Source organism: Mustela nivalis (assembly GCF_964662115.1).
Source record: "Mustela nivalis genome assembly, chromosome: 6".
Lineage (NCBI taxonomy): Eukaryota > Metazoa > Chordata > Mammalia > Carnivora > Mustelidae > Mustela > Mustela nivalis.
The window spans coordinates 102,886,191-102,902,322 of NC_139025.1; the positions used below are offsets into that span (position 1 = coordinate 102,886,191).

At 37.1% G+C, this 16,132-nt stretch overlaps 1 protein-coding gene across 30 annotated transcripts in view; it reads left to right on the forward strand.

The window, feature by feature from the left end:
* The window catches only part of HERC1 (HECT and RLD domain containing E3 ubiquitin protein ligase family member 1), a 185,803-nt gene that overhangs the window by 68,912 nt on the left and 100,759 nt on the right, over positions 1 to 16,132 (forward strand). For all 30 annotated transcript variants that reach the window (XM_082737138.1, XM_082737154.1, XM_082737144.1 and 27 more), the window contains 8 exons: positions 1,160 to 1,285; positions 2,200 to 2,421; positions 6,631 to 6,783; positions 6,907 to 7,039; positions 8,409 to 8,600; positions 11,792 to 12,013; positions 13,937 to 14,110; positions 15,934 to 16,048. In XM_082737138.1, the coding sequence (XP_082593264.1) occupies positions 1,160 to 1,285; positions 2,200 to 2,421; positions 6,631 to 6,783; positions 6,907 to 7,039; positions 8,409 to 8,600; positions 11,792 to 12,013; positions 13,937 to 14,110; positions 15,934 to 16,048 (1,337 nt within the window). The remainder of the gene's footprint in view (positions 1 to 1,159; positions 1,286 to 2,199; positions 2,422 to 6,630; positions 6,784 to 6,906; positions 7,040 to 8,408; positions 8,601 to 11,791; positions 12,014 to 13,936; positions 14,111 to 15,933; positions 16,049 to 16,132) is intronic.

Genomic DNA, 16,132 nt, shown 5'->3' on the forward strand with positions numbered 1-16,132 from the left:
TGTGTCTCAGTCGATTAAGCATCTGCCTATAACTCGGGTCATGATCTTGGGGTCCTAGAATTGAACCCCACTTTGGGCTTCCTGCTCATTGGGAAGCCTGCTTCTCCCTCTCCCCCAACTCGTGCTTACTCTCTGTGATGCCCTCTGTCTCTCTTTCTCTCAAATAAATAAATAAAATCTTTTTTTTTTTTAAAGATTTTATTTGAGATAAAGAGAGAGACAGAGATAGGAACAGAGAGCATGAGTGAGCATGAGCTGGGAGATGAGGAAGAAGCGGACTCCCCACAGAGCAGGGAGCCCGATGTGGGTCTCCATCCCGGGACCCTGAGATCGTGACCTGAGCTGAAGGCAGGCGGCCAACTGACTGAGCCACCCAGGCACCCTAATAGATAAAATCTTTAAATAAAATAAAATAAAATTCTTAACCTAAATGCCCAATTCTCAGGAAGACCTTCTGTGAGTCTATAGGCCATGTTAGTGATCTTTGTGTGTATTGATCAAGTTTTTATTGTACATCCTTTTACTTTTCCCTATATGTGACTCCTTTCACACTTACAATTACTTGCCTCAGGGTCTCTTTCCCATTAGACTATAGGCTTACAGAAGCAGGACTTCTCTCTGGCTAGTTCATTTTTGCATCTGTAGCACATTGCAAAGAGTCTTACCAAGCCCAATGTTAATAGAGTCAACACTAAATATTTATTGGATGATGATTAGCTATTAGTGGAAAATTCAAAATATTTATTCTAGTCTACTTAAAGGATTGCATGCTTTCTTTTTTCATGTCACTTTCTTCAGATTTCTGTGATCTACCTTCTTCAGACTTCCAGGATCCTAATAGGTGCATTTATTTTTCTTTCCTTTTTTTTTTTTTTAAAGATTTTATTTATTGATTTGACAGAGATCACAAGTAGGAAGAGAGGCAGGTGGGGGCGGGGTTAGGGGAATGCGGTTGAGGGTGTGTGGAAGCAGGCTCATCGCTGAGCAGAGAACCCGGTGCAGGGCTTGATCCCAGGACCCTGAGATCATGACCTGAGCTGAAGAGAGAGGCCCAACCCACTGAGCCATCTAGGCACCCCAGTGCATTTATTTTTCATGTATTTCTGTTAAAAAGGTAAAGAATAGGCCAGTAAATACACTTTTCTTTTTTTGATACTAGGTGGTAATTGAAACTTTGTCAGTGGGAGCAACCATGCTATTACCTCCATTACGAGAACGTATGGAATTGCTTCATTCTCTTTTACCCCAAGGACCTGATAGATGGGAGAGCTTATCTAAAGGACAGGTAAGCCTTTGTATGGTATCTAAGTAAACCAGTAATATCACAGACACTGCAGTGGGGACTGTGACCCCCACTGAAGGGGAAATAAAGCTATTGATTACCATGTGTTCATGGAATAATACTTTATGGGTTTAGTAAATCCTAATTTAATATTTTCTGCTGGAAGAGTTCCCATTATTCTAATGAATGTGAAGCAAATGATAACGTATTAAATAATTTGGGGCTAATTATTAAAATTTAATAATTTGTTGCTTATACTATCAAACCAGAGACATTTTAGTTTATAGTGTGCTAAGTTAAAATCAAGGTCCTGTGCTACTGTTGGTTCCATGCCCAGAACGTTATTTGAAATTGCTTCTATAAAAAAAGTAAAAGAAGATGACTGTTACGAAAATGTAGGTGAGGACATGAATGTGTTTATTCTTTCCATTTTTAAGATCTTACATACATTAAAATAAATACATTTTGTTCGACCAAGTAGAACTATCAATTGTAGAGTTACAGGTTTCAGGGGAAAAGTGGTCCTCATTGGCAATGTAATATCCACAGTAGCTTCCAATGAGTAGTTTTCAGTCGTTTAGATTTCAGGTGATTTATTTTAAATAGTAGAATAAATAGTTACATTGATGATTGTATAGAAGAATATAGTATAATTTATCTGTTGACATTTCCTACTCTTGCAAGTCCTAAAATCATTATGCAAAGAATACCATTTTGTTGAGAGTTTTGGGTATTATAGTAAAAGAAGGAATAAAATGCTGTATGTTACATTTTTCCAAATGGTATCAGTGGAACAGTTTTTCTTTTAATTATATACTTCCTGAAATATCAGGATATAAAGTGGGATCATTTTTTTCTAAGTGCATTTTAAACTAATCATTTGTACCTATTTCATTGATGAAAATATTTTTCTTTAGCGAATGCAACTGGATATCATTCTGACAAGTTTGCAAGATCATACCCATGTAGCTTCCTTACTTGGCTATGGCTCACCCTCTGATGCTGCTGACCTCTCTTCTGTGTGTACTGGCTATGGAAACCTGTCAGATCAACCTTATGGCACTCCGAGCTGCCATCCAGACACCCATCTGGCTGAAATTTTGATGAAGACTCTCTTAAGAAATTTAGGATTTTATACAGTAAGTTGCTCATTTTCTTTGTAGTTAAAAAAAGAATAAAGCTTGGATTTTGTTTTTTGTGTTTCTTTTTTGGAGTGGATAGGGATGGCTTCAGGTTAAGGTATTTTGACGTTTAAATACGTATAAAATAAAACTCCAGACTGCACTCCCCTAGAGGCAGAACACACATGTCAGATCTTCTGAAATATTGTAGGAGCTAAATGACTTGTAATTGAGAATTCCAAAATGATTTTTTTTTTTAGAATTTTACCAAGTGTTTCTTATGTTAATGTTCAAGAATAAACAAATAAACATAGTCGTCAACATTTTGCAAGAGAAGAAGAGTAAGAAAGGGAATAACCTTACCAGATAAAATCCTATAATTATAGTATGGTTGGTACTTACTAGGAATAGGCTGGTCAGTAGGAGAGAAGACAATGGACACTACAGCTTTCCCTGTGTTAAGATGCTCTTAATTCCTAAGTGTTTCTTAGATCCCCTATCCCCCAAACATTTCTGTGGGTTCTAACCCACAACATTATAACCTAATGCTAATAGCAGTATTGTAGTTATTGTCACTTTTTTGCTGGTCTCTTCTCTGCATCTTACTGCTGGACTAACCTCACTGTAGTAAATTAAGACCTCTTCAGATCCTTCACCATTTGGCTTACACACCACTCATCTGAGCTCATGAGCATGGCATTATCTGTTTCCAGCTTGCTCTACTAATCTATGACTTCTTCAGGGAAGCCTTACCCAAATAACCCTATTTAACCATGTAATTTTAACTTAGTAAACTTCAGCAGTTTTTAGAGACAAGGTATACTGTGTGACTTAACTTTGAATGGTGTGTGTATCCTTTCATATTGTCTCCTAGGCCTCATCACGGTCAGATCTGTATCTTCTTCTGTGCAAGTGTTAGTGTTCTGTTCTGTCCACATTAAAAGGTGGCTAAATCCGAATGACAGTTGGGCCTATATAGTTACTTTCTTTCAGATTTAAGAATATAAATTTGATCTGATGTCTGGCTGCACATGGAATGGGAACAATTTCATAATGTCCTTTGTTATTGACAGAACATTTTTTTCCAAAGTTGTAAGGAGTATTGGTGCAGCATGAAGTGCCTTTCTCTTAAAGTAGATTGGCTGTCACTATCAAGTGTGAAGCCCATGGATGGGATTCTTAACACCACAAATATAGTTTGATGCACTTGTCCTTTGAAAGCAAATATCCTCCAGTTACTGTGATTTGATAGTTTTGCCTTTAGCTCTAGAAGCTGCTGTCAGGTAATTGTGGTACATCTTTATGGTACCACCTTGCATAGCTGCTACATGTACTTTCGGCAAGAGTCTAGCCTCCTTGAGTCAGAGCTTTCTTAATGCTTTTATTTGTCATTCTTACAAAGGAAGATGGAATCTTGCATTTATATAATTAAAAGCACCATGTGCACAACGATGTGAACACATGAGATACTATTGAGCTGAATATTCAAAAAAGGTGATAAATTTGATATTGTATGTATTTTACTACAATTAAAGATAAAATTAACTAGTGAAAAATAAAGTAGTGCCTTCCTAATATCATTAGGGCTGGGGTAGATGTCTATGTTATATGGAAATGGAAATAAAATATTTATTGCTTTCAGGTGAAAATCATAAATTATTGTTTCTTTCTAAAGTGATTTAAACCAAATCTGTCATGCCCTTTTACTTTTTTTTTTTTTTTTTTTTAATGAGAGAGAGTGTGTGTGTGATGGGAGGGTTTGGGAGGCGGGGAAGAGGGAGGTGCAAGGGTGAGAATCTCCAGCAGGCTCCATGCCCAGTGTGGAAGCTGACATGGGGCTCTATCTCAAGATCCTGAAATCATGACTGGAGCCGAAATCAAGAGTAAGACACTTAACTGTGACTGAGCCACCCAGGTGCCCCTGTCACAGTCTAAGATTTTGAAATGATGGTGTTTGTCTTTGTCTCTCTGGGCTGCTAAAAACAGAATACCATAGACTGGGTGGCTTTTAGACAATGCAGACTTATATCTCACTATTAAAGAGGTGGGAAATCCAAAATCAAAATGTTGGCAGATTTGTTTGTGCCAACTTCTTGGTTCATAAATAGCTGTCTTCTTGCTGTGTGTCCTCACACAGTGGGTCTCTCTCATAAGGGCACTAATTCCTTCCCAAAGGCCCCATCTCCAAATGCCATCACATTGGGGATTAGGTTTCGACATACGGATTTGGAAGTGACACAAACATTCAGTCTGTAGCAGTGCTTATTTGGCAGTTTACATCAGCAAGGGCCTTAAAATGTGCTGAGACTCTGTCTTGCATGTTGTAAACATAGACCATTACTTTATGCATAAAGATGTTCATCACATTTTTATAAGATAGAAAATTTTATTTTAAAGATTTTATTTATTTGACAGACAGCGATCACAAGTAGGCAGAAAGGCAGGCAGAGAGAGAGGGGGAAGCAGGCTTCCTGCTGAGCAGAGAGCCCCATGTGGGGCTCGATCCCAGGACCCTGGGATCATGACCTGAGCTGAAGGCAGAAGCTTTAACCCACTGAGCCACCCAGGTACCCCTAGATACAAAATTTTAAACAGCTTAAATATCTAAAATGGCTAGGTAAATTATGGTACATATGCTCAATGGAATATTACGACTCTTAAAATTTATATACCCATGGTTCGTGAGGACATAATGCTTACAAATCTGTTGGAAAAGAGAAGATTAAAAACAATATGCAGTATTATGAAAAATGCAAAAGTCACAAAAATAAGTAAAGAAATACATAAAAAATATTAATAGTGATTTTATTTGGGTGTTGGCTAAATGGTGATTTTAACTTGTTTTTAATAAGGTTTTGTTATTTTCTAAATTTTTTACAAGAACAGTTTTTAAAAAAAATATTTTTAACTTGAAATAATTTAAAACTTACACAAGAGTTTCAAGAATTAGAGAATTCCCTCTACTCTTCAGCCAAATTAGCTTTACCATCTCTGTCTATTTCTTATTCTAAATCATTTGAGAGTATAGATGTCATGCTGACTATTCCTAAATACTTAAGCATGTATTTCTTTTAAGATTTTATTTATTTATTTGACAGACAGAGATCACAAGTAGGCAGAGAGGCAGGCAGAGAGAGAGGAAGGGAAGCAGGCTCCCTGTCGAGCAGAGAGCCCGATGCGGGGCTTGATCCCAGGACCCTGGGACCATGACCCGAGCTGAAGGCAGAGCCACCTAGGCACCCCAAGCATGTATTTCTTAAGAAGGGCATTCTTTTATATAATATTAGTAGGACAATTATTCAGAAAATTTAACATTGATACAATTTAATATACAATCCATATTCACATTTTTATGACTGTCTTAATGTTAATGCTTATAGTGGTGCCTGGTTATAGTCAGTTAAGCTCAGTCGGTTAAGCGTCTGCCTTCGGCTCAGGTCATGGGCCCAGGGCCATGGGATTGAGCTCTGCAGGGATCCTGCTTCTCCCTCTCTCTCTGTCAAAGAAATAAAATCTTTAAAAAAAAGTGCTTTGTAGGGGCGCCTGGGTGGCTCAGTGGGTTAAGCCGCTGCCTTCGGCTCAGGTCATGATCTCAGGGTCCTGCATCAGGCTCTCTGCTCAGCAGGGAGCCTGCTTCCCTCTCTCTCTCCCTGCCTGCCTCTCCATCTACTTGTGATTTCTCTCTGTCAAATAAATAAATAAAATCTTTAAAAAAAAAAAAAAAAGTGCTTTGTAGCAACCCCTCCCTCAAATGCAGGATCACACACTGTATTTAGTTGTCATGTCTCTTTAGTCCATTTCTTTTTTTCCTATGTATTTTTAAATTTAAATATAGTTGATACCACTTCTTTTATAATCAGAAACTAATTTCTGAGAATTGGGTTCAAATGAACAGTTGTGTCTGTTCACAACCATGTGAAAACAAAACCTTTCACAAGAACTGTGGAAAGCAATTTTATTAAAATATGTAGTATGTCGTCTGTGGGTATTCTACTGTTTTCTCTATATTCAAAGTTTCTGTAATGAAACGTGTATTACTTTTTTTGAGTGGCAAAACATATTGAAATTAACAAGTTTTGCTAATAGCTAGTAACAACAGCACAAGGATTTAAAGATTAATAAGGGGAAAAAGGAGACAATGGCTTCTTAAATCAGAATCATTTATGGTAGGCCTTGACTTCATTTTCAAACACTTCAAATATAATCTTCATTTATATATCATCTTAGGATCAAGCCTTTGGAGAGCTAGAAAAGAATAGTGATAAATTTCTACTTGGAACATCATCTTCAGAAAACAGTCAGCCTGCTCATCTTCATGAACTCCTGTGTTCACTGCAGAAACAGCTGCTGGCATTTTGCCATATCAATAGCATTAGTGAGGTATGTGATTCTTGCCTTTTATGATGATCTCCCAGGGACCTTGAAACTCAGATATTTGGGTAAGCATGATATTTCTGGACCTTGACTCTTTCACAGTAGTAATTTAAGAACTTTTCCCCCCAGAACTCAAGCAGCGTGGCGCTGCTTCATAAACATCTTCAGCTCTTGTTGCCTCATGCCACAGATATTTATTCACGTTCTGCAAATTTGCTCAAAGAAAGTCCTTGGAATGGCAGCGTTGGAGAAAAATTAAGAGGTGTGTTTGGTACTGGATTTGACATTTAATCAGTGGTTATAAAGGAGAAATTCTTAGCCTTCCCAAAGCCTTAAGAGACCTGAAACTTCTGAGTGGAATAGGAATGGTCTTCAATCTCCTTCCTATTAAAGATCCCTTTGATTTGGGTTTGGGGTGATGGTAACAGTGATGGATAATGACTGATCTTGAAAGATGATAATTGACACGATGGAGCCCTAATTTAAAGACGTTTCAGTGATACTCAAAAAGATTAATTTGCTGCTGACTGAACATAATTAAAAAAAGATTAATTTTAAATGGCATAAAGTGAATTTTTATCTGCTATTTCTCTACCTTTCTTCAGCATTTGCCAGTGTCCCACTTTCCTTCTTGAAATGTTTTCTTCTCTTGGGTTTCTCTGTAGTCACAATCCTCATATCTCTCTGATCACTTTTTTTCAGTTGTTTCCTATAAGCTCTTTTTCCTTGGACATGCCCTTCAATGTTTAAGATCCTCTCAGTTTTGCCTTCAACCCTTTTTTCTCTGTGAATGATCTGATCTGGTCCCGTTTCCTTTGACCACCGCGAGTGTGTTGATTTCCATATCTGCATCTGGCTGAGAACTCCTTTTTCACACCAAAGCCTTTTCTAGTTATTGTTGGGTATATTTTCTTGGTTGTCTCAAAGGCAACTAAAATTCCTTACGTTTCTCTGAAACCTCCTTATCTCTGAAGTTCCCCAACTCAATAAAGAAAGAAACTGAGAAACTAAAACCGTTGCTTACTAGACACCTTCATTTTGTCGTTCCACAGGTATTTAAAATTTAATCTCTTCAAATGGAAGTCATCTCTGATGGTCCTTCCTGCCCCAAATACAATGAAATACAGAAACAAAATTAATTTAAAATGAATATAGATAGAAAGACAGGTGCTTTGAAGTGACCTTAATTTTTTTTTAAGTAAATTTGGTTTAAAAAACACAATATGTAAAGATCATGAGGGTAGGAACTTTTAAAAGCTCTTTGTTCATGGCTGTCTGCCTTTCACCTAGGACAGTGCTTGGTATGTTGTACTCAATAAATATTTCTTGAGAAAATCTAAAAATGAAGGTAAATTTGTGAATGAGAGATTCATAATGCATTTAAAGGGAAGCAGCTATAATCCTTTGAATTTGTTGGCACAGGGATCTATATGCTTTCCCACAAAGTGTCTGTTGGTGGTACTTTCTGAAAGTGAGTAAATACTAGTGCAACATCACCTACCAGGTACATGTTCAACAAAGGAGTTATCTAATTAGTATACTCTAGTTCTACACTAAAATAGTATTTTTTAGGTTTTTTCTTTTTTAAGTTTGAAACAATTGATCCATGTTGAATTTCTTACCCTTCATAGATGTGATATACGTCTCAGCTGCAGGCAGTATGCTTTGCCAGATTGTTAACTCTCTACTGTTACTCCCCGTGTCAGTGGCACGGCCTCTGTTGAGTTACCTCCTCGACTTGTTGCCACCTCTTGATTGCCTTAATAGACTCCTGCCAGCTGCTGCACTTTTAGAAGACCAAGAGTTACAGTGGCCTCTTCATGGTAAGTAAACAGTAAAACAAGCAAGGCTTTTGGGAAAAATCATTCCTCTTGCATGCAATAGGTAGGTCATATCTGATATTCGGGTGTTTTACATAATCAAAAGGTAGGGTTGTTATGGTCTAAGAATTTGCAGCCTTAAGGGCGACTGAGATGAGAGAACTCAGAAAGTTGCTCATATGTAATAGTGTCTTAAGTAGGGTCTTTATATGGTCATTAGGTTTGAGTAGTGTATTTCATTGATGCTGAGACATGTTTTATTTCAAATTTTCACATCATTGAAATTAGGATACATCTTACCTTGGATAATAGGAAAGCATTTTTTCACAGTTCAGTTCAGTCAGCAGCGTAGTGACACATTTTACAATCAGTGGATTGATTTGATTAAAAAGTTGTTTCTTAAATGAAAAGATCTTTAATTTTAAATCTCTGACAATAAAATATTTAGTATTTTGATTGGATTTATAGATAACTGAATGTAGAAGATGGAAATTGAGAATCTGTATGTGGATTTTTTTTTTTTTTTTTTAAACGGAACTTCATAGGAAATAGCATGCTGATTTTAGGTATGACACTTGAATTCAGTCTTAATTTATAAAATGATTTTGATACTTATTTGGATATACCTTAAAGTACTATGTCTAGAAAACATTAATGTATTTTACATTAAAATCTATCATAAGGCTATCAAAGGAGTTTCATTACTAAGTCTTAAAAACCTTTCAAGTGAGCCTACCACATGTTTCATTAGAAAGAATCCTGGAGAGCGCCTGGGTGGCTCAGTGGGTTAAGCCCCTGCCTTTAGCTTAGATCATGATCTCAGGGTCCTGGGAGTCCCACATTGGGCTCTCTGCTAGGCAGGCAGCCTGCTTCCTCCTCTCTCTCTTTCTACCTGCCCCTCTGACTACTTGTGATCTCTCTGTCAAATAAATAAATAAAATCTTAAAAAAGAAAGAAAGAAAGAATGAATCCTGGACTAAGGCTTAAAGCTAGTGACGTGGCTGTATTATCTAGGGCAGGTTGCTTATAATTTCTTAAGCCTTCGTTTCTTCTAGAAGTATTGGAATTGGACAAGATGACAATGAGGACCTGTCTTACTTTAACATTATATGGTTCTATGACACTGAGTTTAGATAAATCAAGTGTCAAGGTTATAACTGTAGGAGGTTGTTAATCAGGTTTTATATGGAGCCTCTCCAGGTTCACTCTTGTTTTTTTTTTTTTTTTTAATATTTTATTTATTTATTTGACAGACAGGGATCACAAGTAGGCAGAGATGCAGGCAGAGAGAGAGAGAGAGGGAAGCAGGCTCCCTGCTGAGCACAGAGCCCAATGTGGGACTCGATCCCAGCACCCTGAGATCATGACCTGAGCTGAAGGCAGCGGCTTAACCAACTGAGCCACCCAGACGCCCTACTCTTGCTTTTCTAAAGCATCTCAGAACTTTTTAACTAACTTTTTGTATTAGATAAGTTAGGTATCATCTTATTTTGGATTTTTGCATCTGTGTTCTTATAACTGATATTTTTCTATAATTTCTCATTTTTGTGTTTTTGTTTTTTTTTTTAAAGATTTTATTTATTTATTTGACAGAGAGAGATCACAAGTAAATGGAGAGGCAGGCAGAGAGAGAGAGAGAGAGAGAGAGAGAGAGAGAAGCAGGCTCCCTGCTGAGCAGAGAGCCTGATGTGGGACTCGATCCCAGGACCATGAGACCATGACCTGAGCCGAAGGCAGAGGCTTTAACCCACTGAGCCACCCAGGTGCCCTTTTGTGTTATTTTTATGTCATTTTTACTGCCACAGTTATACTAACTTCATGGTATCATTTTGGAGTCTACCCTTCCTTTCCTTTGCTTATCTGAAATTATTTATGTAAGATAGAGGTTATCTTTTTTTGAAGGTTTAGAAGAGTTTATCTATAAAACCACCAGGCCCTGGCGTTTAGATAGACTTTATATTAGTTTTCTTTCCTTAGTTGTTACTGTTCTTCTCTAGTTTTTTTGTTTCTTCTCAAATCCATTTTGGGAGTTGATATCTTTTCAGAAAATGTTATTTTGTTATTTTCATTTTTTAAAGATTTTATTATTTATTTGAGGGAGAGAACGTGAGAGAGAACGTGAGCTGGGGGAGAGGCCAGTGGAGAGGGAAAAGCAGAGTTCCCGCTAAGCGGGAAGTCTTGTGGGCTCAGTTCCAGGACCTTGGGATCATGACTTGAGCTGAAGGCAGATGGTTAACCGACTGAGCTACCCAGGTGCCCCTCAAATTTATTGGTATAAAATTAACGGTTTTTTAAAAATCCCTAGTGTAACTGTGGTTACATCCTCTTCTTTAGTCCTAATTTTTGAATTTATGCCATCTTTTATTAGAGGTTTGTCTTTTTTATCAGTCTTTTTAAATAACCAGTTTTTGGACATGTTAATCTTGTTTGTTTTTCTTTAGCGATTTGATTGACATCTGTACCTATCTTTATGGCCAAGTATAGTTTTTCTTTTTTAAGTGAAGAACTTTTAAAAATAGGTGTATAATAAATCATGGGTCTTGATTTTAGTACAAGACAGTTCTGATTTGGGCCTTAAAAACATTAAACAATAATAAGTGTCATTTTACTAGATCAATTCTTATATTGATTTTGGAGGGATGAGCTGCCTCAAGTACTCACTGTTATGGTGAAATCTGATCTAGATAATGAAAAGTAGGAATAGAATCCCTTGGGATGTCTCTGTCATATACTGTTTTAATGCTTATCTTAAAATTAGTAACTCCAGGGGCTCCTGGGCGCCTGGGTGGCTCAGTGGGTTAAAGCCTCTGCCTTCAGCTCAGGTCATGATTCCAGGGTCCTGGGATCGAGCCCCACATGGGACTCTCTGCTCAGCAGACAACCTGTTTCCCCAGCTCTCTCTCTGCCTGCCTCTCTGCCTACTTGTGTTCTCTGGATTTCTGTCTGTCAAATAAATAAATAAAATCTTAAAAAAAAATTAGTAACTCCAAAAGGGAAATTTTATTTGATGGCAGAGTTATTTGAATATATTTTAAGTTAGCCTAGTAAAGAGAATATATACAGAAAATGTTATAATTTATGTTTTCAGTGTAGAATTAGTTTACTTCATGTCTTATTGCAGTGCAGTAGGAATGAGAATGATTGAGACTCTTGAATACCAGATAAAAAGTGATTACTAATGTTTTTGTTTTTAGGAGGGCCAGAATTGATTGATCCTGCTGGCATGCCGTTACCTCAGCCAGCCCAGTCCTGGGTGTGGCTTGTGGATCTGGAAAGAACAATTGCTCTCCTTATTGGGCGGTGTCTTGGTGGTATGCTTCTGGGCTCCCCTGTGTCTCCAGAGGAACAGGACACTGCATATTGGATGAAAACACCACTTTTTAGTGATGGTGTAGAAATGGACACCCCTCAGTTAGGTAATGGCTTCTCTACAGTGTTTAAAATACATGCTTGTGTTTGTATCTCCATTGGAGATATCTCTTTTTCTGGGTTTGCTGACTAGAGAACTGGTATTAAACAAGTGAAATATTAGCTGGGTGGGGGATCTGAGACTGTGACTTGTAGCCCTTAGAAGAAGTTAAATCCTACAGCACTGTGTAGTGAAAAGAGCCTCCAAACTAGGGCAGTGTAGGTCTGGTCCCACCCTGTCATTTATTGCTCATTTGGGGCAAGTCATTTAACTTATAAAAACGGGAATATGTTTGATTCCTTGTTTTCTGGGGTTTGGAGGTTATGAAAGTGCTTTATATAGTGTAAAGCTCTCTAAGGTTATCATGACTTCCCAGTATTCAGTTTTCAGACACCTCCCAGATGTGAGTGACAATCCCTTCTCCTCCCTGCGTATCCTACTTTCATGCTGATGTCACCTTGTATGTTTCCCTATTTTTTTCTCCCTGTTTTTTTTTCTCCCTATTTATGTTGCCTTTGGGTTTCTCTTTCCTGCCTCATCTCCCATTTGTCTTCTTTGCTGCTAGGCTAGCTCTCAGAATGTCTGAACATGAAGATTTCTCCAGTTCTTGAACAGATGATCTGGTTGTGTTATTTATGATTGGCCCTTTAATCTCCCTGGGTCTATAATGTTGGTCCATAAAATAAGGAGAAGATTAGATAGCCCATGTGGTCTTATTGACTGAAAATTCATTGTTCCTCTGATGAGAGAAAGAGACTCAGAGAATGCCCAAAAAGGAAAGTCCAAGAGAAATCTTAATCTAAGAGAATCTCAATCGAGAGGGAAAACAAAAAATAGTAACTAAGACAAAAAGCACATATTCTGCTTTGGATTTAGAGGGTTGGGGAGTGGGAGTGAGAAGAGCTGCTGAAGATTTTCCTCCTTTTCCAAATAGAGAGCATATATTCATCATTTCATTTATGAACCAGCGAGTGATTCTGGCCATGGTTTTTGAATGCTAGACTGGCACTTAAGATACAGTTATATTAAGAAAAGTAAAATGGTTTTTCAAGGAATGTTTAACATTGTGAACAAGGTTCCAGTGCTGTCAGTTTTTAGTTCTGTGATATCACAAATGTCCTCTTGAGGACGAAAGTATCTTTATGTCTGCCTTCCTCATATTTTTGTGTACTTACTTCAGTCAATTAACTGGACTTTAGTATGAATAAAATAAATTTCAGTTTGAATGTTATCTTTCAGTTTTTAAAATTATAAAATCATGAAGCTATTAAAATGTTTCATTTTATGTTGAAATACTTGTATGTATTAGGAAAAGTGTATTGTCCTTTGTATAATTGTACACATAGGATAATTCAGTTATATTAAAGGTTAAATTGACTTTTGGTATTAGCCCCCAATCCTATCATTGGCTATTTTTTTGTGATGGAACATGAATTCTAAATGCCAAAATGTCCCATTAAAAAGTTAGGACCTACTTGAACAAATGTAAATATCAGTAGAGAAACTGTTCATGAAATCTTCACTCTCTCTTGAGTCATACTTAACTGATTATTTTCCCTTAAGTCTAGAAAAAGGAAAAAGTTCTTGTCTAGTCTCTTTCCCAGTGGTGCCATGTTTCTCATTCCAGTTTGAACAGAAGAGTTCTCCAGACCTGTGCTTCAAACATAGGACATGTAGCTTCCCTGGTGCTTGCTTACCAGAATGCCAGAACTCCCAGGGGGTTACGTTTGGTCACACATCCTGGAGGGGATTGATGGGATGGTGATATTACCTCTCACTGAGAAATGTTAAAGGACTTTATCTTTGTACATCTTCTTAAAATGGTTTGAAATGTATTATTAAATATGGATTAAGTAAAAGTGATAAGATTTTATTTGTAGTACCAAAATTGTTCAGGCTTAAAATTGGTCACTTGAATAATTATTTTTAGATAAATGTATGAGTTGCCTGTTAGAAGTAGCTCTTTCAGGCAATGAAGAACAGAAGCCTTTTGATTACAAACTGCGGCCTGAAATTGCTGTGTATGTAGACTTGGCATTGGGTTGTTCAAAAGAGCCTGCGCGAAGCCTTTGGATCAGCATGCAGGATTATGCTGTTAGTAAAGGTAAGATGAAGAGGACGGAGTTGGTAAATACGGAGATAGCTTAGAATACTGACTAATAGATATGTAATATGTGTAAGCAGGAAACACAGGGATCACTCTATTACTTTTTTATAGGAAAAAGCATTTTACAAATAACATTAAATGTAAATTTCTTCTTCCTCTTTGTGGAAAACAGTCTAGGTATGTATCCCACTTTAAGCAAACCTACTGTGGGAAAACAGATTTATATAAAAGATAAATCCAGAGGCAAACATTTTACTGAAGTATTTCCTGCAGTATAAATGGGTCTAGTTTAAGAGTCTTGTTTAATCAGACATGTTTATATTGTCAGGATTTGTTTGTTGTTTGGTTTTTGGGGGGTTTTTTATTTGCCTATAAAATAGGTAAGTCTGAGTTTAGTTTTTTCCCTAAGCATACAGAAATGACTGGAAAACCAAGATGTAAAATTTTATCTGAGATAGGAGATTTAAGAAGGATTAAGAACAAAATTTAACTTGGGGCTTGATATTTTCTATGAGTGTTTTCTGTTTGTTTGGCTTTATTTTTAAGTAGCATGGTAAATCTGTCAAATTAACAAGAGTTTAGCAGACAATAAACCTCCTACACCCATTTGGAATCTACCGAATATACTACATTTTTAAAATACAGTACTAGTATGCTAACATGGAATTAAAGAAAACACCCACCTATTTCTTATTATCTAATGCTGTGATTTTGGTTTTCTATTGCAAGTATTCATCTGTGTCCAAATGTTTTGATTTCTTACCTAATTCATTTCATTATAATGTTCATAATATCTACTTCATGACCTCAGATACCAGATATGTTCTCTCTTGACTAGTTTGCTCAGTATCTCCATAAGGATGCTATAATAGATAGTGCTCAAAACCATACTCCTCATTTCAGCTCCTTGTTTTCCTGAAGTGTTCTTCCTGTCTCAGTAAATGCCAGCAACATTCTAAGAACATTTCTAGTCAACTTTGGCTTTTCTCTTACTCGCCCATCTGATCAATCAACAAATCCTGTTGACTCTACCTTTAAAACACATTTGGAATCTGACCACTTCTCACCACTTCTGCTGCTATTGCTTTGGTCTGAGACGCCATTGTTTCTCACCTGAATCACTCCAGTACTGCTCTTGCTGTCCCTCTCCAGTTCACCATGCAGCAGTCAAAGTCTGCCTTTTAAAACACGAGTCAGATCATATTGTATCTTTGTTCAAAGCCTTCTGAGGTGCTTCCCAGTTCCCTCAAGAGTAAAATCTATAAAGGACCTGCAGTGGCCTGCAAGGCCTATATGATCTGGTCTCTAGCAAACTTTCTAATGTCTCCTACCACTTGTGAATGCACCCTTTGTTCCAGCCACAGTGACCTCCTTGAATCTACCTTAGGGCCTCTATACTATTTTTTTCTGAGGGGGCACTGTTTCCGTATGGCACCTTCCCTGACTTCATCTACATCTCTGCCCACCTGTATCTTATCCAAGATCTTTGCAAACCAGCCTATATAAAATAGTAATTCCACACTGCTTTATTTTTCTATGTTTTATATTTCTCTCTTTATTTGTCTCTCTGTGACAGTACTTTGCTGTCACACTAATTTTTGTTTTTATTGGCCCCAGCTAGAAAAGAAATTCTGTGAGATCAGAGACTTAGATTTGTTAGCTGCTAGGTCCCTAGCACAAGGAACATATAGTAGGTACATATGTTAAATAATGTTTAGGAAAATGATATCATTCGGATGTTGGATTACTAAAGTGATTAAAATTATTCTGAACTGTTTTCTGAGTCCTTTTAAATGTCAATGCATCATTTTTGTTTTCAGATTGGGACAGTGCAACTTTAAGTAATGAGTCACTCTTGGACACTGTGTCTAGATTTGTTCTTGCAGCGCTTCTGAAACACACAAATTTACTTAGCCAAGCATGTGGAGAAAGCCGGCAAGTAACTTAAAACTATCCTCAGACAAATATTTGCTCTCATGATGTTAGAAATTAGGTAACTTTTCTATTTTGGTTCTTTAT